Source organism: Elephas maximus, chromosome 7, assembly GCF_024166365.1.
Source record: "Elephas maximus indicus isolate mEleMax1 chromosome 7, mEleMax1 primary haplotype, whole genome shotgun sequence".
NCBI lineage: Eukaryota > Metazoa > Chordata > Mammalia > Proboscidea > Elephantidae > Elephas > Elephas maximus.
In genome coordinates, this window is record NC_064825.1 from 26,941,305 (window position 1) to 26,965,364 (window position 24,060).

General features: G+C 41.7%; 1 protein-coding gene across 1 annotated transcript in view; it reads right to left on the reverse strand.

Annotated features, from left to right (window-relative positions):
* Nucleotides 1–23,839, reverse strand: part of HEPHL1 (hephaestin like 1) — a 108,070-nt gene extending 84,231 nt beyond the window's left edge. Inside the window, exons 1-2 of the mRNA XM_049889508.1 lie at nucleotides 23,673–23,839; nucleotides 6,219–6,463 (exon numbers count right to left, since the gene is read on the reverse strand). Coding sequence (XP_049745465.1) covers nucleotides 6,219–6,463; nucleotides 23,673–23,839 — 412 coding nt within the window. The remainder of the gene's footprint in view (nucleotides 1–6,218; nucleotides 6,464–23,672) is intronic.
* Nucleotides 23,840–24,060: the final 221 nt, after the last annotated feature.

The following is a 24,060-nucleotide window of genomic DNA, read 5'->3' on the forward strand; positions in this document are numbered from 1 at the left end:
CAAGACTAGAACACAGGACAGAGCAACCAGCTACCAACCCAGACAGGGAAATCACAAAGATAAATCAAGATTTTAAAAACGCTCAAAACAGGGAAACACTGATGTCATTATGTAAAAGATGACAACATTAAAGCAATAAAGAGGGATGAAAAAATGTAGTCATAGATCTTTCATAGGGAGAGAAAATCAAGGCGATATACAGAAATAAAAGTTAGTTTTAAACTTACAAAAATAGGGGTAAGTATTAAGGTAACCACAAAGGAGACTAACAATCCTACACATCAAAATAAAATACAAGAAAAACATAAAGACTCAGCAAAAACAAAGTCAACAACAACGAGTAAGATGAAAAGACAATATAAATAAATAAAATACTCATCATAAAAAATAAGAGGAAAAAAGACACTGATAGCAACACACACAAAAAAGACTTCAAATGACAGCACTAAACTCATGCCTATCCGTAATTATGCAGAATGTAAATGGACTAAATTCACCAATAAAGAGACAGGAATGGCAGAATGGATTAAAGAAGAAAAAAAAAAAAAAAAAAACATGATCTGTCTATATGCTGCCTACAAGAAACACACCTTAGACTTAAAGACACTTAAAAGCTAAAACTCAAAGGGTGTGAAAAAACATATCAACCAAACAACCATCAAAAAAGAGCAGGAGTGGTGATATTAATTTCAGACAAAATAGACTTTAAAGGTAAATCCAGCACAAAGAATCAGTAAGGACACTATATAATGATCAAAGGGACAATATATGAGGAGGATATAACCATATTTAATATTTACATACCCAATTACATGACTTCAAGATATATAAAACAAACTCAAATAGCATTGAAAAGTGAGATAGACAGCTCCACAGCAACAGTAGGAGACTTCAACACACCACCGTGGTGAAGGACAGAACATTCAGAAAGAAGCTTAATAAAGGCACAGAAGATCTAAATGCCACAATCAACCAACTTGACCTCATAGACGTATACATAAAACTCCACTCAACAGCAGTCAAGTACACTTTCTTTTCCAAAGCACACGGAACATTCCCTAAAATAGTCCACATATTAGGTCATAAAGCAAGCCTTAACAGAATCCAAAACATCAAAATATTACAAAGCATCTTCTCTGACCATAAGGCAATAAAAGTAGAAATCAATAACAGAAAATAGCAGGGAAAAGAAATCAAACACTTGGAAACCAAACAACAACCTGCTCAAAAAACGACTGGGTTATAGAAGAAATTAAGGATGGAATAAAGAAATTCATAGAATCCAATGAGAATAAAAACACATCCAACTGGAACCTTTGGGACACAGCTAAAGCAGTGCTCAGAGGTCAATTTACAGCAATAAATGCACACATACAAAAAGAAGAAAGGCCAAAATCAAAGAATTATTCCTATGACTAGAACAAATAGAAAGAGAGCAACAAAAGAAACCTTCAGGCACCAGAAGAAAGCAAATAATAAAAATTAGAGCAGAAATTAAATGAAATAGAGAACAGAAAAACAATTGAAAGAGTTAACAAGACCAGAAGCTGGTTCTTTGAAAAAATTAACAAAATTGACAAACCATTGTCCAAACTGACAAAACAAAAACAAGAGAGGAAGCAAATAACCTGAATAAGAAATGAGATGGGTGATATCACAACAGACCCAATGGAAATTAAAAGAATCATATCAGATTACTGTGAAAAATCGTACTCTAACAAATATGAAAACCTAGAAGAAATGGACGAATTTCAAGAAACACACTACCTACCCAAAGTAACACAAACAGAGGTAGAACAACTAAATAAACCCACAACAAAACAAGAGATTGAAAGGGTAACTAAAAGCTCCCAACAAAAAAAACAAAGCCCTGGCCCGGATGGCTTCATTGGAGAATTCTACCAACCTTTCAGAGAAGAGTTAACACCACTACTACTAAAGGTATTTCAGAGCATAGAGAAGGATGGAATACTCCCAAACTCATTCTATGAAGCCAGCACAACCCTGATACCAAAACTTATCAATTGATGCAGAAAAGGCATTTGACAAAGTCCAACACCCATTCATGATAAAAACTCTCAGCAAAATAGGAATAGAAGGAAAATTCCTCAACATGATAAAGGGCATTTATACAAAGCCAACAGCCAACATCATCCTAAATGGAGAGAGTCTGAAAGCATTCCCTTTGAAATAGGGAACCAGACAAGGGTGCCTTTTATCATCACTCTTATTCAACATTGTGCTGGAGTGCTAGCCCGGGCAATTAGGCTAGATAAAGAAATAAAGGGCATCCGGATTGATAAGAAAGAAGTAAAAGCATCTCTATTTGTAGATGACATGATCTTACACACAGAAAACCCTAAAGAATACTACTGAAACTGATAGAAGAGTTCAGCAGAGCATCAGGATACAAGATAAACATACAAAAATCAGTTAGACTCCTCTACACCAACAAAGGGAACCTTGAAGAGGAAACCGCCAAATCAATACCATTTACAGTAGGCCCCAAGAAGATAAAATACTTAGAAATAAATCTAACCAGAGGCATAAAAGACCTATACAAAGGAAACCACAAGACACTGCTGCAAGAAACCAAAAGAGACCTACATAAGTGGAAAAACACACCTTGCTCACGGACAGGAAAACAGCATTGTAAAAATGTCTATTCTACCAAAAGCAATCTATAGATGCAATGCAATTCCGATCCAAATTCCAAAGACATTTTTTAATGAGATGGAGAAACAAATCACCAACTTCATATGGAAGGGAAAGAGGCCCCAGATAAGTAAAGCATTACTGAAAAAGAACAAAATGGGAGGCATCACACTACCTGATTGTAGAGCCTATATACCGCCAGAGTAGTCAAAACACCCTGGTACTGGTTCAACAACACATACATAGATCAATGGAACAGAATTGAGAATCCAGACATAAATCCATTCACGTGTGAACAGCTGATATTTGAGAAAGTCTCAAAGTCAGTTAAATGGGGATAAGACAGTCTCTTTTACAAATGGTGCCAACATAACTGGATATTCATCTGCAAAAAAATGAAACAAGACCCATACTTCACAAAAACAAACTCAAAATGGATCAAAGACCTAAATATAAAATCTAAAATGATAAAGATCATGGAAGAAAAAGTAGGGACTATGCTAGGAGCCCTAATACATGGCATAAACAGTATACGAAACATTACTAACAGTGCACAAACACCAGAAGAGAAACTAGATAACTGCGAACTCCTAAAAATGAAACGCCTATGCTCATCCAAAGACTTCACCAAAAGAGTAAAAAGATTACCTATAGACTGGGGAAAGGTTTTTAGCTATGACATTTCTGGTCAGCCTGTGAACTCTAAAACCTGCTTGACACTGCAAAAACTCAACAACAAAAAGACAAAAAACCCAATTAAAAAGCGGGCAGCGGATATGAATAGACACTTCACCAAAGAAGACATTCAGGCAGCTAACAGATACACGAGGAAATGCTCACGATCATTAGCCATTAGAGAAATGCAAATCAAAACTACAATGAGATTCCACCTCACTACAACAAGGCTGGCATTAATCCAAAAAACACAAAATAATAAATGTTGGAAAAGTTGTAGAGAGACTGGAACACTTCTACACTGCTGGTGGGAATGTAAAATGGTACAACCACTTTGGAAATCGATTCAGCGCTTCCTTAAAAAGCTAGAAATAGAACTACCATATAATCCAGCTATCCCACTCCTTGAAATACATCCTGGAGAAATAAGAACTTTTACACAGATATATGCACACCCATGCTCACTGCAGCACTATTTACAATAGCAAAAAGATGGAAGCAACCAAAGTGCCCATCAATGGATGAATGGATAAACAAATTATGGCATATTCACACAGTGGAATACTATGCATTAATAAAGAATAATGATGAATCTGTGAAACCTTTCATTACATGGAGGAATCTGGAAGGCATTATGCTGAGTGAAATTAGTTGCAAAAGGACCAATATTGTATGAGACGACTATTATAAGAACTCAAGAAACAGTTTAAACGTAGGAGACAATATTATTTGATGGTTACAAGGATTGGGAGGGAGGGAGGGAGGTAGATGGGTATTCACTAATTAGATAGTAGACAAGGACTATTTTAGGTACAGGGAAAGACAACACGCAATACAGGAGAGCTCAGCACAACTGGACTGAATCAAAAGTGAAGAAGTTTCCTGAATACAACCGAATGCTTGAAAGGCCAGAGTAGCAGGGGTGGAGGTCTAGGGACCATGGTTTCAGTGGACATATAGGTCAGATGGCATAACAAAATCTATTAAGAAAACATTCTGCACCCCACTTTGGAGAGTGGCGTCTGGGGTCTTAAATGCTAGCAAGCGGCCATCTAAGATGCATCAACTGGTCTCAACCCACTTGGAGCAAAGGAGAATGAAGAACACCAAAGACACAAGGTAATTATGAGCCCAAGGGACAGAAAAGGCCACACAAATGAAAGACTACATCAACCTGAGACCAGAAGAACTGGATGGTGCCCGCCTACAACCGATGACTGCGCTGACAGGGAACACAACAAAGAATACCTGAAGGAGCAGGAAAGCAGTGGGATGTAGACCTCAAATTCTCCTGAAAAGACCAGACTTAATGGTCTGACTGAGACTAGAAGGACCCCAGAGGTCAAGGTGCCCAGACCTTCTGTTAGCCCAAGACTGGAATCATTCCCAAATCCAACTCTGACTGGATTATAAGATAGAAAATGATACTGGGGAGAATTGAGCTTCTTGGCTCAAGTAGACACATGAGACTATGTGGGCAGCTCCTGTCTGGAGGGTAGATGAGAAGGCAAAGGGGGACAGAAGCTGGCTGAATGGACACAGAGAATAGACGGTGGAGAGAAGGAGTGTGCCGTCTCATTAGGGAAAGGGCAACAGGTAGTACACAGTAAGGTGTATATAAATTTTTGTATGAGAGACTGACTTGATTTGTAAACTTCCACTTAAAGCACTATAAAAATAAAGAGTAATAGTAGATAAAAGTCCTTTATCGGATGTAAGATTTGCAAATATTTTCTCCCAGTCAGTGCTTTGTCTTTTCATTTTCTTAGCAGTGTCTTTCCAAGTGCAAAAGTTGTTAATTTTGATGAAGTCAGATTTATTAATTTTTTCTTTTATGTGCTTTTGATGTTATATCTAAAAAATTTCTGCCTAACCCGAAGTCATCAAGGTTTTCTCTTCTTTTTTTCTAGGACATTTATAGTTTTAACTCTTAAATTTACATCTATGATCCATTTGAATCAAGTTTTGTATATGATGTGAAGTAAGGATCTAAATTCATTATTTTTGGCAGGTGGATATAAAATTGTTGGAAAAAAAAAACTATCCTTTCCCCCACTGAATTGTTTTGGCACCTTTTTAAAAAATCAGTGATCAAAAACATAAGGGTTTGTTTCATGGCTCTCAATTCTGTTCTATTGATCTACATGCTTATCCTTGAAACAATGCCACACTGTCTTGATTATTGTGGATTTATAGTAAGCTTTGAAATTGAGAAAGATTAAGTCTTCCAACTTTGTTCTTCAGTGAAAAAAAAATGGGTACCCTAGGACTTTTGTATTTCCTTACAAATATTAGAATCAGTTTGTTAATTTCTACAAAAAAAGCCTGCTGGGATTTTGATACGGATTGCATTGAGATTATCAATCAATTGGGGGAAATTTTCCAGCCGTATTTTAAAGATGAGCTACCACCTTGACTGTATTGAGTCTTTCAATCCATGAGCATGGAATTTAAATCTTCTTTAATTTCTCTAAACAACATTTTACAGTTTTTATTGTATAAAATTTGCATTTTTTGTTGCTGTTGTTGTTAATTTTGTCTTTCTCACACACGGGGCTGCCATGAGTCGGAGTCAACTGGTCATCAACTGGTTTTTATCACCAGTCATCGTGACAGCTGTGGTGGTGGGTGAGCCTATCTCAGGGTAAACTGGCCTGTCTTTGGTGTTATCCTTTGTGAAGAGTGAGAAAGGGGGAGGGAATAAAATAACAGAAAGATAAAGAAGAAAAAGGGTACAAGAAACAGGGTGACAGGAAGAGAAGGAGACAAGGAGAAGACAAGTAAACTTTTGCAATCATTGTTCTCTTAGAATCCCTTTTACTGTAACTGACAGTCACCCTGCTTATAAAATAGAGACAAGACTCCAACAACATAGGTCTGATATTTACCTTCTGAATCCTTGTCGTAGAAAACACCATGTGGATGCAAAGAGTAAGACCGGGAAGCAAAGTTCTTTAAATGAACGACAATCACATCACCCACTTCAGCCCTCAAGATGGGGCCCAGGAATCCAAGCCAGGAGGGTTTGGAGATCTCCGTGGAATAGGTCTCATCTGTGTACTGTCTGTAAACGGCCTTTTTGTAAATACTGCCTATCCTTTTGGGCCCTCTTTCCAGAAAAAAGGTTGCAAGTCTAAAAATAAAAGGAAAAATATGCTATAATCAGTATTAAAAGAGAAACCTGAATAGTTTACTGTATCAGTTCATAAAGTACTATCATGTCTGATATCTCCTTTGGTCTTCACCAATAGCCTGTAAACTCTGTAGGGCTGGTAGGATTATCTTCAATTTACTATGGTGGAAACTGAGGCTCAGAGAGTTAGGTGACAAGTCGAAAGGCACAAATAGTATTCACAACCTAACTTTAAAAAAAAAAAAAGCTGTACGGTCACACTACCATTTGTCCCTTTGCATTCAACACATCCTCCTTCAAGTTTTCATTTAATAAACAGTTATTTTGCATTTACTTCAGTCCCAGCACTTTACTAGGTGCTGTGGAGGAACACAAAAGAGTTCGTGGTCTAAAAATGAAAAAAGTAAAGTAACCATACAAAGTATTAAATGTCAATGTAATAGTTCAGAGAAAGGAAAGGTTGCTGTTGATTGAAGAGATTAAAAAAAATACTCATGAAAAACACTGGAGTTAACATAACATGGAGGAATCTGGAAGGCATTATGCTGAGTGAAATTAGTCAGTCACAAAATGACAAATATTGTATGAGACCACTATTATAAGAACTCAAGAAATAGTTTAAACACAGAAGAAAATATTATTTGATGGTTACAAGGGTGGGGAAGGAGGGAGAGAGGAGGGTATTCACAAATTAGACAGTATACAAGAACTATTTTAGGTGAAGGGAAAGACAACACACAATTCAGGAGAGGTCACTACAACTGGACTAAATCAAAAGCAAAGAAGTTTCCTGAATACAACCAAATGCTTCGAAGGCCACAGAAGCAGGGATGGAGGTCTGGGAACCATGGTTTCAGGGGACATCTAGGTCAACTGGCGTAACAAAATGTATTAAGAAAACATTCTGCATCCCACTTTGGTGAGTGGCATCGGGGGTTTTAAATGCTAGAAAGCGGCCATCTCAGATGCATCAACTGGTCTCAACCTACCTGGAGCAAAGGAGAATGAAGAACACCAAAGATACAAGGTAAATATGAGCCCAAGAGATAGAAAGGGCCACATAAACCAGAGACTCCATCATCCTGAGACCAGAAGAACTAGATGGTGCTTGGCTACCACCAATGACTGCCCTGAGAGGGAACACAACAGAGAATCCCTGATGGAACAGGAGAACAGTGGGATGCAGACCTCAAATTCTCATAAATAGACCAGACTTAATAGTCTGACTGAGAGTAGAGGAACCCTGGAGGGCATGGTCCCCGGACCTTCTGTTAGCCCAAGACTGGAAATATTCCCAAAACCAACTCTTCAGACAGGGATTGGACTGAACTATAAGACAGAAGACGATACTGGTGAGGAGTGAGCATCTTGGCTCAAGTAGACACTTGAGAATATGTGTGCAGCTCCTGACTGGAGGTGAGATGCGAAGGCAGAGGGGGACAGGAGCTTGTTGGATGGACACGGGGAATACAGGGTGGAAAGGGGGAATGTGCTGTCACATTAGGGGGAGAGCAACTAGGAGTACATAGCAAGGTATATATAAGTTTTTGTATGAAAGTTTGACTTGATTTGTAAACTTTCACTTAAAGCACAATTAAAAAAAAAATACAAGAGCTAAGAAGAAATAGGATTGGGTAACAAAAGGGAAAAGGTAGGATACTCTAAGCAGGGAAAGCATGAGCACCGAGGAAGAAGATATGCTCATAGTATGGGGGGAAAGCATGTCTTGGGCACAGGGCTGGGAAGGTGAGGGGCATGTCAGAACTAGGAGCAGATTGATAATGAACTTGAAGTCCAAAGAATTTAGAATTTATCTTGGAAGCACTGAGGACTTGCTGAGGGTTTTCAAAAAGTGAGTGACATGATAATCAGTGTCCTGGGACCATTATTATGGCAGTAGAGTCCCTGGGCGGTGCAAACGGTTAAAGCACTCGGCTGATTACCAAAAGGTCGGAGGTTCAAGTCCACCCAGGAGTGACACAGAAGAAATACCTGGAGGTCTATTTCTGAAAAAAATCAGCTATGGAAAACTACAGAGCACGGTTCTGCTCTGACACACATGGGATTGCCATGAGTCAGACGCCACTCAGTGGCTAACGGTTGACTGTGGCACTGATGTGCATGTTTTAGAGGTGTCAAGCAAAGAGGAGGGCCAAGAGAAGGGGCAGGGAGACTGTTAGGAGGCCATTACAGTATTTCCAGGGAGGAAGGGATGGTGCAATAGAAAGAAAAGATGGGTGTGAAAAAGAATTCCGAGATTTGATGTGGCCACATGACTTCCTGGGCCCCCAGGATGAAGGGAGACTCAGTCCCTGAGGCCTAGGAGTTGAGATAATAGCAGCACTGCTGACACCACTGCAGAGACGGCCATACCATCTTCTCCTGGGGAGGGGAAGCCCCTTCCCCATTCTCAGTCTATGTACTTAGTGCTGGGCTCCAATCCAAGCTCCCACCCCAGAAGTACTGGCTTCTGCTTGAACAAAAGCTCTACCACTTCTGGGTGCAGCTATCCCAACACAGCTGTGTCTCTCAGGGGCAAGGGACCAAGTGTCACTCTGGCACACACTCTTGCATGCATGCATTCATTCCCTTGGAGTCCCTCTACAAGCATTAATTGCACGTGGCCCTGTACTCAGTACTGAGGTTACAGAGCAAAAAGACAAAGTCCCTGCCTTGAGGGAGCTCCCAGTCTAGAAGGGAAGGCTATAGAAACACAGATTATGTTCTGGGGCATCTAATCTGGAGTAGAAGACAGGTCAGAGAAGGCTTCGTAGAGGAACCAACCAACCAGTTGCTGTTGAGTTGACTCTGACTTATGTCGACCCCACATTTGTCAGGGTAGAACTGTGCTCCATAAGGCTTTCAATGGCTGATTTTTCAGAAGCAGGTCACCTGGCATTTCTTCCAAGGTACCTTTTGGTGCACTTGAACTGCCAGCCTTTCGGTTAGCAGCCAAGCATGTTAACAGTCTGTACCACCCAGGGACTCTTTCCTGGAAGAAGCAATGCTGAAATGGGGCCTCAAAGAACAAAGAGGAGTTACCTAAGGAAAGAAGATGGAAAAGTCTTGTGTGGTCAACATTTTGGAGTTGGAGCAACTCAGTACTACACACCATTCTTTCAGTCTAACAGCACATCTTCCTCATTTTCATTCTATGTGCATTAGATGCGGTTCCACCCCCAGCTTCAGATGGAGCATGTGACTCTGTCTAATCCATCAGCACACCAAGTTCCCCTCACACAACGTTGGCAGAGGAGGGTTTGTGATTCAGGTCTGACCAATCGGTGTGATTCCTACATCCACCAGACCACTCCAGACCACAGTGATGAGCTTAGGGATAACGAAGAGTGGCTGGTTGGTTCAATCAGAAGGAATCTAGGGGCTTGGGAAGGATCTCTTTCTTGTGCATTTGGAGCTGGGGAAGTGAGTCTGGAGCTTCTGGCAATAAGGATACCCCCAGGGGAGAATCTGTCTGAGAGCCGAGCTAACACAGAGGAAGTGGAGTTAGGAGGAGCTTATAGAGTAAGCCTCACCTGATGGTCCACCCCTGGACTTTTGAATTATGTAACTCAGTAAATTCCTTCTTGGTTTAAGCCCACTTCAAACTGGGTATTCATGACTTACAGCTCAAAGTGTCCTGACTGGTGCAGCATTTTTAGAAAAGGAAGCTTAAAAGATGCATATGTGACCCACAGTAAACTACAAATGGTCTAGGGTGAATTGAGCCTGAGATGCCAGTTGGGGAGATGTAAGACTTTGGGCAAGAAAATATGAACCCAGATCAGGAAAGACCTTGTAGGCTATGTCAAGGAGCTGAAAGCTGTGGAGAGCATGCTTCCTCCTTTCCAGCTTCCTTATGGCCAGAACACAAATATGGTAGTGAGCCATCTTGGATAATGCAGATGAGGCAACAACTTATGGGAGGCAGAGCAACAAGATGGGAAGAAGCTGTGTCTATGCACCAGACTGTTACTTAAGAGAAAAAATAAATCTCTATCTTGTTTGTTGCTGTTGTTAGGTGTGGTCAAGTTGGTTCTGACTCATAGCGACCCTATGTACAACAGAACAAAACACTGCCTGGTCCTGCTTCATCCTCACAATCTTTGCCATGTTTGAGCCCACTGCTGCAGCCACTGTGTCAATTCATCTCGTTGAGAATCTTCTTTTTTTTTCAATGATCGTCTACCTTACGAAACACGATGTCCTTCTCCAGGGACTAGTCCCTCCTGATAACATGTGCAAAGTACATGAGACGAAGTCTTGCCACCCTTGCTTCTAAGGAGCATTCTGGATGTACTTCTTCCAGGATAGATTTGTTCATTCTTCTGGCAGTCCATGGTATATTCAATATCCTTCTTCAACAGAGCTGCTATTGTGTTGGCCTCTGTTACAGCAGCCAAATCTATGTCTTAACTAATACACTTAGTCTCTACACTCTCAATTTGTCATGTGATCGCTGGAGCTGAGACACCTTGGTGTCATTTATCATCAAAAAATAGTAACCGATATGTGGGTGCCATATGTCACATGTTGAAGAGAATCATTCACAAAGAACCCAGTCCCTCTCCAGGAAACTTCCATTCAAAGGCAGTGGTTGACAAAGTCTTTCTGTAAAGGGCCAAACAGTAAATATCTTAGGCTTTCTGGGACAGTCTCTGTTGTTCAGCTCTGCTGCTGTAACACAAAATCAGCCATAGGCAAGATGTAAGTGAATGTGTTTGTGTTCCAATAAAACTTTATTTAAAAAATAGGTAGCAGGCTGGATTTGGTCCATGGGCTGTAGATTGCAAACTCCTGTTCTAAGTGATAAAAAGACCAAGATCAGATGCTATTACACGGAAAATTACAAACTGTTGAGTATTTGATTTCAACTCTCCTTTCTCCATCTTATCCATTCATTATTATGGATTTAGCCATATATTATACTTATTTTCATCTGCTTTAAGTTAAAATACACATACATTTTTAGCTTTTTCAAATGTCACGATTAGTCATTTTAACATCTACAGTGTTTCACTGAATTAATGTCCTATAACTTAAACCTCCTACTGTGAGAACTGAAGTTGCTGTTTGCTTCTCTGATCTCTTAAATATCGTTATTTTATTTTCTACTCTAATCAACTCCTACCTGCTTTCATCACCCATATGACTTCTGTTTTTCCCTTTCCCATTTATTATACTTTCTATTCCCTTTAATCTACTTTCAATACCTCAATCATTCTTATAATTCATTCAAGAAACGTACTAAGTATCTATCACGGGTTATTCAGGACTTCCCTTTTCTACCGTTCTGCAACCTCCCCAAACTTTTCTGATTTTTTTTTTTCTCTTTCCCAATTCTTCCCACCAGAAGCCTATCCCAGCCTTTCCTGAAAGGGTATGAATCAATGTTTGTAATAGGCTAAGTAGACAGCCCACTCTGGGCCAAAATGAACAATTCATGCAGTTCTGTCCATTGCAGGTCCACAGTGAAGTCAGCATAATTCTAGGAAGGTTAGACCACTTGAATCTAGAACATTCTAGAAGATCATCTATGACATGGCAGGGATGGGCCTAACCAGAGAAAGGCTGCTACCCCAGGAATCATAGGGCCAGCCCTTCCAGAGGCAGAAAGCCCTCTCTCCCCACAGCTAGAGGACTCGTTTTCCAATCTGGATAATGAATCAACAAGACAAGAATCCTGTTGTAATGGTCACAGAGAATTACAATGATTTTGATAGCAAAACCTGCTGTTGTGTCTCGTCAAGCCCATTCTGACTCATAGCGACCGCATATGACAGAGTAGAACTGCCCCATAGGGTTTTTTGGGCTGTAATCTTTACAGGAGCAGATTGCCACATCTTTCTCCCATGCAGCTGCTGGGTGGGTTCGAATCACCAACCTTTCAGATAGCAGCCAAGCTGTTAACCATTGCACCACCAGGGCATCTGAATAGACCTAAATATTCCTCAATTAGTGACGGGGTAAATTATGGCATGTTCACATCACATAGCCATAAAAAAGAATAACGTTGTTATACCGGTGTGATTACCAAGATACTAAATGAAAAAAAGCAAACTGCAGAACAGCAATGTAAAGTATGATCTGATTTGTCTTTTTTTAACTGATGTACATATATGTATGTACAACAAAAAAAAAACAACAAAAACATCTGAAAAGTGGCAAGAGCAACCACTAAAGTGGAACCTCTGGACAATGGCGCTGAGGTCCCAGGGAGTGAGAAGGTGAGTGGTTTGCTTTTACTCATCCTCCTTTCTACCATGGGAGTGTTTTACTCTGTACCTACATATCCACGTTGACAGTAAAAACAAGCTCATATTTTATTTAGAAAAGAGACCCTAGGCTGTTTGGCTACCAAAGGGCTGAAGTTCTCTTGTGTGCCTTCTACCTTTAGAAGCAAAGGTACCACCATAAAGCCATGCCCACACCCTGGGGTACATTCTTCTCCACAGAGGGGACTGGCATCCTAAGCGGGGAGCACAGCACCTGTCCACAGAGTTGGAGGGAAAAGAATGCTGGCTCAGCCTTGGGCTTGACAAGTGCGTCCTCCAAGGCACTGGGACTAAGGTCTTGAGCCCTCTAAGGAACTGGAAGTAAGGTCTGGAGCCCTTCCAGACTTACTCTGTGCTCTCTGCCTCTGTGTATCCACTAAGCCTACACATTATGCATTAGTAACAGTAGAACAGAAGCTCCAGTCCTTATGAGTTGTAGAAAAGGCAATTTTTGCCCAAGAAATAAAGCAAGGGAATAACTTCAAGGGAGCATCCAAAGGAAGCAACCTCTGATTTGATTTAAGTAGAGTGTGTTCATCAGAATGCAGGGTTGGTGAGCTGTGTGTTGTTATAGTGTAGCCTTATGACGTCCCCATTGAGAGGGACTACCCCTTGGGGACCTCCACAACCTACATTCTAACATTTTGACTCAAGCTGGGGAGATGTCTATTTCCTCACATGAAGGAATCCAGTTGGGTTGGGAAGTTTCACGTTAACAACTGCTTTATAGACAAAATGTGGGTTCACAATGCCCAAGCTGCCAAGACCTGAGGGCAGTCCTATGAAGGGAGAAACCTTCCAAAAGCAGGCAAGATTAAAACCATTGCCAGAACAAACCCCACTGTGGGAATTATGTAATAGTGCAGAGGGAGACTTCCGGGTAGATTCTGGGGAGTTCCCAGCTCACAGGTAGTGTGATCACCTCATCTCACCAGCACCCCCCAACAGGATCTGGATCTTTTAGTGGGATTTTTCCCATTCCTCATCATTGAACCATTGGTGAACACCCACTATGTATGGAACATTAAGCTGGAAATGGTGGCTGAGATGTATTCATCTCATTCCTGACATGAAAGACACTTACCACCTGATTAGGAAGACAAACCACCACCCATCTGTCAGTTTGTCACATCATAGTGGCTTTTGTGATGCTGTGATGATGGAAGCTATGCCACCAGTATTTCAAATACCGGCAAGGTCACCGTGGTGGAGAGATTTCAGCGGAGCTTCTGAAACAGGCTGCTCGGCCATATTTTGAACAGTACCTGAGCCAATTTTTTTCCTTCTTTCTTCTTTCTCTCCTTTCCCATCCCTAGTCCATCCCTGCCTCCAAGTAAGATCCTGATGTTAACTCCCCAAATGGTTAAGAGTTAACCAATGTTTCCTCTAAGACTGTGGAAAACAAGTGATATTGATCTAAGCCTGTCAAATAAGACGAAGGATGGCGCCAGCTACCCCCTGAGTTGATGGGATAATGGCAGGAAAAGATCCACATGTTTGAGTTGCGACCACCAAAACCAGACAGAAGAAAGAGAGCGCACATTCCATAAGACCCTAAAACTTATGGCCCCTTTCCCTTAAAAACCTGAACCCATCGGTAGTCTGGGGAGACAGACAACTTTAGGAGGAGATCATTCCCCTCTGTCTCCATATACCGGTGTATCTAATAAAGCTCTTGCTACCCACCTCACGCCTGTCTCAAGAATTGGCTATTTGCGGCAGGCAGCTCTAACTCACGAAATTGCGGTAACACTTCCAGACTCAGACAGATTAGGAAGAAAGGCCTGGCAATCTACTTCTGAAAATGAGCCAACAAAAATCTTTTGGATCACAAGACAACACTGTCTAAATCCATAGCTTTGGCCATGTCATCCGAAGGGATCAATAGCTGGAGGAAGCTATCATGTTTGGTGAAGAGGGCCAGAGAGAGCAAGGAAGACCCTAAGACCCTCAGTGAGATGTATTGGCACGATAGCCTCAACTGTGGGCTTGAACGTGCTGGCAATTGTAAGGACTTCTTGTATGTAACGTAGCCATGAGTTGGCAGCTATCTATCTATCGAGACAAAAAATATGTATTGGAGAATAAATAGTAGCTCACCACTTTACATGTTAAGTACCAATTAAATAGTGAAGACCCTGATTGTTGGAGGGTTCTGTTAGCTATAACAGAGAAGATAGAACCCCAGCGAATGGGAAGGAAACCAGTAACGATGGGCTGCAAAGTAACACCAGCAAAAAGTGTGGTCAGAGCTAACGTGTGAGATCATTATAGTCACAATACTGACAACCAACATTGAGAACAGATTTGAGAGGAGACACTGCTCACTGAGGAGAAACAGGACTGGATTGGGACAAGTGCCACTTGGCAAAAAGAAGGGTGGAGATGGTAATCATTACACATTGCAACTCAGTATAGCCACACCCTCCCTAATTAGATTAATAATTTTTTAAAACCTTCCAGACTATGAGCTGCTACACACATTCTCTTACCCTGGTTTCCCAGCACCACCTTGGTTTTAAGTTCTTCTTTCTCTCACTTCATTTCCACAGAAGCTCCTTGGAACACACATGACAACTCATGGCGACCCTACGTGTGTCAAAGTAGAGCTGCGCTCCACAGGTTTTTGAGTGGCTGATTTTTTGGAAGTAGATTTCCACCTTTTCTGAGGTGCCTGTGGGTAGACTTAAGCCTCTAACCTGTCAGTCAGCAGTTATGCATGTCAACTGTACCACCCAGGGACAGATCACACATTAAAAAAAAAAACCAAAAAACCTGCTGCCAATGAGTCAATTTCAACTCATAATGACTATATAGCACAGAGCAGAACTGCCCCACAGGGTTTCCAAGGAGTGGCTGGTGGATTTGGTTAGCAGCCTGAGCTCTTTTGGTTAGCAGCCTGAGCTCTTAACCATGGAATCCACACAGTAAAGGGGAAAGAGGATGAGCTTGAATCTCAGTTCCCCCACTTCCTGGCTATGAGATCTTGGGGAAGTAACTTAACCTCTCTGAACCCCAGGTTCCTCAGCTGTAAATCACTGACCATGATAGGGCTATTGTGAGGATTAAAGGAAATAAAGAGTGGAAACCCACACACAGCATCTGGGATAGTGCGTGCTCAATCATTTCTGGCAAAACTCTAATCAGAAAAGAGGAATATACAGCTATTTGAGGAAGTCTTTTCCACAGAGCTCTTGCTTTCCAGAGATCTCCTTGAGACAGAAGAGTTACAATAATGGCTAGCATTTATTGAGGGCTAACGAAGTGCCAGGCAGCATATCTGTGCATTGAGAGGTCCCATGTCATTTGAGTCTCCCAATACCCTCTGTGCTAGGTTGATAGTGGCTCCCAGCAACATGTCTACATCCTAGTCCCCAGAACCTCTGAGGCTTTGGGAAGAGTGCCTTTGCAGATGTGACTAGATTAAGGATTTTGAGATGAGAAGATGATCCTGGATTATCTGGATGGGGTATAAATGCCAGCAAAAATGTCCTTATAAGACAGAGGCAAAAGGATATTAGATGCACATAGAAGAGAAGGCCATGTGAAGACAGAGGCAGAGATTGGATTGATGCATCCACAAGCCAAGGAATGTTGGCAGCCACCAGACGCTAGAAGAGGCAAGGGACAGATTCTCTTCCTTAGAGCCTCCAGATGGAGTGTGGCCCTACACCTTCATTTCAGATTGGTGGCCTCCAGAACTGTGAGAGAATAAATTTCTGTTTTTTAAGCCACCCAGTTCTTGTTAATTTGTTGCAGCAACCACAGGAAACTAATATACCCCTGAAGCAAGTACTATCATTGCCTCCATTTTACTGATGAGAAAACTAAGGCAAAGAGAGATACAATTTCTTGCTGAGAAAGTAGAGCAAGAATTGTAAGCTTGTCAGTTGATGCCAGGTCCTACACTTCACCAGCAAGCCAGGCTGCCTTGGCATCCCTGGTAACCTGCTGCTGGGCTACACTCAGCTGGTGTAACCCTCCCTGTGCCTCCTGGTCACCCTGACCAAGGAAGGTTTTTGAATAGAAGAGCCATGCACATAAAGCCAGTGCCTGGAACATTGCACGGGCTGAATTAGCTATTATATTGTCTGTGAGGTCTCAGATCCCACTAACCAGGCTTTGTGGCTCCACTATACAAAGATGGGAAAAAGGATGAAGGGGACTAAGAGCATGCTTGTGAATGATGGACAAGAAGGAAGAACTGAGATAGGAGAGGGTGGCAGGGACGGCCAGCTGCTTTCCAGTATTCATGCCTCCTTTCTTCCTTAGTAATAGAATTCTGATTTTATTCAGGCAGAAAAGCATGTAGCTAAAACTCCCTTTGTGGCTAGGGGTATTCCATGAGATATGAGTGGAATTGGTTGGGTGGGATTTCCATAGTGACCCTTTAAAGGGGCTAATACCGCAGGAATCATGCTCCTTCTGTTTCCTCTTCTCCTTTTTCCTTCCTGGAACATAAAGCTGACAGCTGACGTTCCAGCAGCCATCTTGTAACCATGACCATCCTTGACAAGGGAAGCTACATGCTAAGGATGGTGGACCAAAAAGACTGACAGTCCCTGAGACCCTACCATACTATTTCTACTGCCCATCAGGATTTCTTTTACAAGAGAATACAAAACCCTGATTTGTTTAAGCCAATGTATTTTGGTCTCTGCTGGCCATCCAAAAAACAAAGGCAATCTGTAATTGACATGGGGAATATCAGAAGCTCCAAAAGACTCACATGGCATCAGGCCCAACACATGATTTTTGATGCTGATAAGATAGAAATTGAGATTTGAAAGTCACCATCCATCTAAATCAAGCCCTGATGAGACGATATCCTTCCCTTTATTTCAAAGCTTACAAAAGCCCCTCACTTCCCCCTACCTGCTTCCTCACAGTTCAGCCTTCTTTCAGATAGTCACGTGGGTCTCCCCTTCATTCCCATCCTAGGACCTGCTCCTAGGAGTACTCAACCCTCTGCCATCAACAGTAATGTGGTTAGGTAAACACCCTCTACCAGACCCTACAAATTTGGGGTTTGAGCAGTGGTTAACCTCACCAACAGCCAATAGCGGTTCTGCCCATGAGTTAGCACCTGTGAGAAACCCTGCATCTCACTGGGAAGAAAAGGCCTGTATGTCTGTTGGTTGTCTAATGAAGTCTACGGTAAGAATTGTGACTTTAAAGAAGGTAATCCCACTCTGGTTCCATTAAAGCCCAGGCTTTACCACCAAAGCACAGTCACACCTTAATTAAGTTCTTTATGAGCCTGAGCAGGACTGGCATTAATGGATCAAAATGCTGACACCACCCCCCGGCAAATCAAAGGAGCTCGGTGTCCCCATTAAACCCAGCAAGAAGGAGAAGGAAAAGGAGGGGGAGAAAAAGGAAGAGAATGAGAATACTCATCTGGAGAAAATATTTCTGTATAGAGTATAACTCCTAAGCCCTGTACTTTCTAGGAAATATTAGTGCTTACGGTCTCAATTATATTTTCTAACCGTATTTATCAAACAAAGGTACCAAGTTGGACAGCTACATTGTACCATCTGATTGAAGTCAAGTCTCAGTGATATGATTTCAACCATTTATTTTCTTTCTCATCCTGTAAATCAGATCTATTAAGCTCTTGGCATGGTCTAATATTGGCTCCCAAACTTTTTTACATTACTGAATCTTTGGCACCCACCCTCTTATTCAGCTAATTTTTGCCCATTCTCCTGTTCAATGATAAAACAACCAAAAAAACTGAACTGGCAAAGTCATTCGTTTTTGCCCTAATGATTCCAAGCGCCCAGTCCTATGCTGAGTTCTCCATGTGATGCTGTCACTGAAGAAGCTCCGTGTAGGGGAGAGGATTATTAGATATATGCTGGACCTTTCTCTCTACCACCATGGAGCTTACACTCCAGCTGCAGAGAACAGCAATGCAAGGAGAAGAAAATGCTGGGGCCAAGTGCATGGCAGAGACACCAAATTCTCTGAAGTGTAGGAAGGGAAAATATCAGAATAAGCCAGGGTTACAGAGAAAGGCTTCATGTATGCATGAAATAAGGAATTGGAGATAGTTCTTGAAGGACAGAAGAAAACAAATGGGTGAAGAGAAATACAGAATACTTCAAACATTGTCACATATTTCTACTATCAGTCTCAGGTGTTCTCTAATTCCAGTTCCTAAGATGGAACATTTATAAATCATTTAGGTCTTTTCATTCACTGTTGCAAACATCTTCCTATAACTGGCAAGTCAGGTAAGATGTTTTTCATTCTGTTTCAAGAATTATTTCTGACACCTTAGAAGTCCACTTTTTAAGTAATTTTAGGAATTATATTTCAACTCCCTTGTTACACAGACTAAGAAATTGATATTCAGATTATGTAACACGTTCAAGGTCACATAGCAAGTTGCGGACAAAGTAAGAACTAGAATCCAGGTCTCCTGATTCCTCTTCCACTATTTCCATTCATAGTGGAACATTAGTCAGCTGGTTGTCTTAGGCCTCTACATATTAGGCATGTCTCTAAGTCTGAATATCCTGAACAGCAGACCACCCTCAGAAATGCAGTCTACTCATCCTGCGGAGCTGTGTAAGAGGGTATGATTTTGTCGCCAAGATAACCTGTCCTGCCCATGGGAAAATGGCAGAATGCAGAGTATACATGCTGTACTCCATAGATATAACAAGATCACTATCTGTGATGTGTGTCCTGTGGTCTCCAAGCAAGGGTCAGCAACCCACCATAACCGTGCCATCTTAAGGCACTTGCCTTGAGCCACTCCCTGCCTCAACCATTAGTCCCTTGCTGACATGGATGCTGATAAAAGTCAATATTCACTGCATGCTCACCGAGGGTCCCCTTTCAAGAGTCAGGAGTCAGCCCTGCTCAAACTCTGCCTCACTGCATACCAGAAGGAAACATCTGGGCACTTTGGCATTCCATGTAGGACACAGTAGCATGCCAGCTGCTTCTAAAGGAGTTCTCTCATATGGAACCACAGAATTTGTTAAACCACCTCACTCTAAGGCTGATGCCAAAATAATTGTTTTAGTCATGCCTATTTCCCCTTTCTCTTTTTCACCTTAACTATTTTCATACATTTATTGTACATTCCTCAAAGCACCAACTTCGGGCTGAAATGACCTGTAGAGAACCCCTAAGTTCTTCCTGTCCTGTGGGAACATTCTAGTATCTGAGGTACTTTGGGATTTTGAACAAACCTAGGTAACCAGTTTGGTCACTGACTAGCAGTCTCTCGAGGGGGAGTGACAAGTGAGACTAAGCCTAGCTTTAGTAAGTACTGGGACTTTCTAGAAAGCTTTTATTACTGGAATCCTTGACTAAATTAAACAGAAAAGATCACCCTTCCAAGAAACAGGTTGCATGGTGAAAAGAAATATGAGCTTAGGAAGCAAAGAGACATGAGTTTGGTGCCGGCTCTGCCATTTACTTTGTAAATTCTGGCAAGTACTTAACCTCAGAGCCTCAGCTTCTCATTTGTAAAATGTGAATAATAACATCGGCAAGAAGTGATGTATTAAAAGTCGCTACCAGAATCCCTGGAATCCCTGGGTCAGAACAAGTGCTCGCAGACAGCTACCCAGACACAGGCATTTCAGAAGAAAGATAGAATTTCTGTGCTTTTTACTCAACCATATGGAAAGCATTCCATTGTTATATTTAACTTAAAGACTATATTCACGACACTCAATGAACATTCTTGTGTCCAACAGCCGCAAATGCCAACCATTTCCTACTGAGCTCTCTTCAAGGGCAGCAGAGCTCTGGTTTTAGGAAACGTTACTGGCAATTAGTGTAGCCTTTCAATCCCATGTGCATTTGTCATGGTAAAGACTACAATCACCAATGGTCGGCAAACATCTGATTCAAAGGGGTCAAGAGCTTTTTTTTTTTTTTTTAACTTTTATTAAGCTTCAAGTGAACGTTCACAAATCCAATCAGTCTGTCACATATAAGTTTACATACATCTCACTCCCTACTCCCACTTGCTCTCCCCTTCTTGAGTCAGCCCTTTCAGTCTCTCCTTTCGTGACAATTTTGCCGGCTTCCCTCTCTCTCTATCCTCCCATCCCCCCTCCAGACAAGAGTTGCCAACACAATCTCAAGCGTCCACCTGATATAATTAGCTCACTCTTCATCAGCGTCTCTCTCCCACCCGCTGACCAGTCCCTTTCATGTCTGATGAGTTGTCTTCGGGGTTGGTTCCTGTCTTGTGCCAATAGAAGGTCTGGGGACCATGGCCGCCAGGATTCCTCTAGTCTCAGTCAGACCATTAAGTTTGGTCTTTTTATGAGAATTTGGGGTCTGTATCCCACTGATCTCCTGCTCCCTCAGGGGTCCTCTGCTGTGCTCCCTGTCAGGGCAGTCATCGATTGTGGCCGGGCACCAACTAGTTCTTCTGGTCTCAGGATGATGTAGGTCTCTGGTTCATGTGGCCCTTTCTGTCTCTTGGGCTCTTAGTTATCGTGTGACCTTGGTGTTCTTCATTTTCCTTTGCTCCAGGTGGGTTGAGACCAATTGATGCATCTTAGATGGCCGCTTGTTCGCATTTAAGACCCCAGACGCCACATTTCAAAGTGGGATGCAGAATGATTTCAAAATAGAATTATTTTGCCAATTGACTTAGAAGTCCCCACAAACCATGTTCCCCAGACCCCCGCCCTTGCTCCGCTGACCTTTGAAGCATTCATTTTATCCCAGAAACTTCTTTGCTTTTGGTCCAGTCCAATACAGCTGACCTTCCATGTATTGAATGTTGTCTTTCCCTTCACCTAAAGCATTTCTTATCTACTGATTAATCAATAAAAAACCCTCTCCCACCCTCCCTCCCTCCCCCCCTCGTAACCACAAACGTATGTGTTCTTCTCAGGTTTACTATTACTCAAGATCTTATAATAGTGGTCTTATACAATATTTGTCCTTTTGCCTCTGACTAATTTCGCTCAGCATAATGCCTTCCAGGTTCCTCCATGTTATGAAATGTTTCACAGATTTGTCACTGTTCTTTATTGATGCATAGTATTTCATTGTGTGAATATACCACAATTTATTTACCCATTCATCTGTTGATGGACACCTTGGTTGCTTCCAACTTTTTGCAATTGTAAACAGAGCTGCAATAAACATGGGTGTGCATATATCTGTTTGTATGAAGGCTCTTGTATCTCTAGGGTATATTCCCAGGAGTGGGATTTCGGGGTTGTATGGTAGTTCTATTTCTAACTGTTTAAGATAACGCCAGATAGATTTCCAAAGTGGTTGTACCATTTGACATTCCCACCAGCAGTGTATAAGAGTTCCAATCTCTCCGCAGCCTCTCCAACATTTATTATTTTGTGTTTTTTGGATTAATGCCAGCCTTGCTGGTGTTAGATGGAATCTCATCGTAGTTTTAATTTGCATTTCTCTAATGGCTAATGATCGTGAGCATTTTCTCATGTATCTGTTGGCTGCCTGAATATCTTCTTTAGTGAAATGTGTGTTCATATCCTTTGCCCACTTTTTGACTGGGTTGTTTGTCTTTTTGTGGTTGAGTTTTGACAGAATCATGTAGATTTTAGAGATCAGGCGCTGGCCGGAGATGTCATAGCTGAAAATTCTTTCCCAGTCTGTAGGTGGTCTTTTTACTCTTTTGGTGAAGTCTTTAGATGAGCATAGGTGTTTGATTTTTAGGAGCTCCCAGTTATCGGGTTTTCAAGAGCTTTTTTTTAAAGGAACAGCCCTTGTGGACATTAAATTTCCTGGTATAAAACTAAGCTTAGGCAACAATCCTTCTTGGTAGTCTGGCTGGCATGAGCATCATCCATCCCTCTTTAGTAAGTGACACATGATTATGCCAACTTTGTGTTCTTAGAGCTGGTAGAAAACCTGAAAACCATGCGTCCAAGCCAACTGAATCTTTGATCTTTCCCAGAAAGCAGGGGGACCTGGCTTTTGAAGTTTTATTTGCAAACCCTGCTCTGTTCCTGAATCTTGGCAGCTAATCTCATCTTTAGGAAATGGAATTTGGATGTTAAATGCAATGAGATCTGCCTATCAGAAAAGAAGCACACGCCCAAACATCCATCAGAGGTTGACAAAACATGTTGAAAGGTGTTCTAAGAAACATAAAGTTGAAAATATGCATGAAAGTTTCTGGAACTAGGAGGTGACTTCCTTTAGAAGGAGCTCTAGGGAACAAATAAGATTTAAGACATCAGATCCTAGAGGGAGGACAGCAAGGACTATCTTCTGGGGAGACGAAAAAAAATAGGGACATAGAACACTCCAGTACAATCTCACCCAACTGTGCCATGGATTCTAGGAATTGACCTCAGAATGAATGAGTCAGGGCTTGAACAAGCCTCTCACACCAGTGAAATTGCCATTTCTAAGGAAATGCAAAGAAATTCTCAAAATACCAGCCAAATCTATTGTAACTTCCCCTTTTAAAAAAAAAAAAAAAAAAAATTACAAGACCAAAAATATCTGCCTATACTATACTTGTCTCCAGTTATGACATTTTTTGTGTGTGTTTATACCAGTGAAGACTTCTTGACAATTCTCAAGTTTTCATCCCAAATGTTATCATTTTTGTTGTTTCTTTTTTTAGTTAAAAAAAAGAGTCCAGAATTCCTTGTAAGTTACTAGTGTGGCGCCTAGTGAAAAGTTGCTTTTTATAAAGTGAACCGTTGTCCAAAATACCTGTTTGTGCATATGGTTCTTTACAGACAAGGTCCCTAGCCTCAATGAATAGATGGAACTAAAATTATTTCTCTCAAATTATAGACCCACCCATACTAGGGCTCTCCAGGCAAAAGCAAACCCCCTCCTGTTGGTCTAGACCAACTCACACCCATTACGACCACCCATGAGATACAACCTTCCCCACGCAGAGTCAAAAGGAGTCAAACCCAGGAGTCTGTGGGGACTCCAAATTCACTCACTTGTCTTCGGCGAAGCTTTTCCCAGTAATAACGTTCTTCCCTTGGGGTACATAATTCCAGTATTCTTCCACAATCCCAATATGGTATGTTCTGGTAACTGTGCCAACCAGCCCAGACAGACCCAGGAATGTGAGAAGGATGCAGCCAGCCTGCTGCTCCCGAGGCATTTGTATATGTAACTCAGGCAGCAACCTGCAGAGGAGACAACCCTGCCTGTCCCTCCCTGTCGCTCAGACCTAGTTATAAATAAGGAATGGATAAGCCCCAGCTCCTCCTCCCAGGTAGCTTGGGGTTGGGACACAGGCTGACGACTTGTGTAAGCACAGCAAGCACAATGGAGGAGTTGCTATGATGACAAAATTTTGCCTGTCATTCAAGAAACGTGATC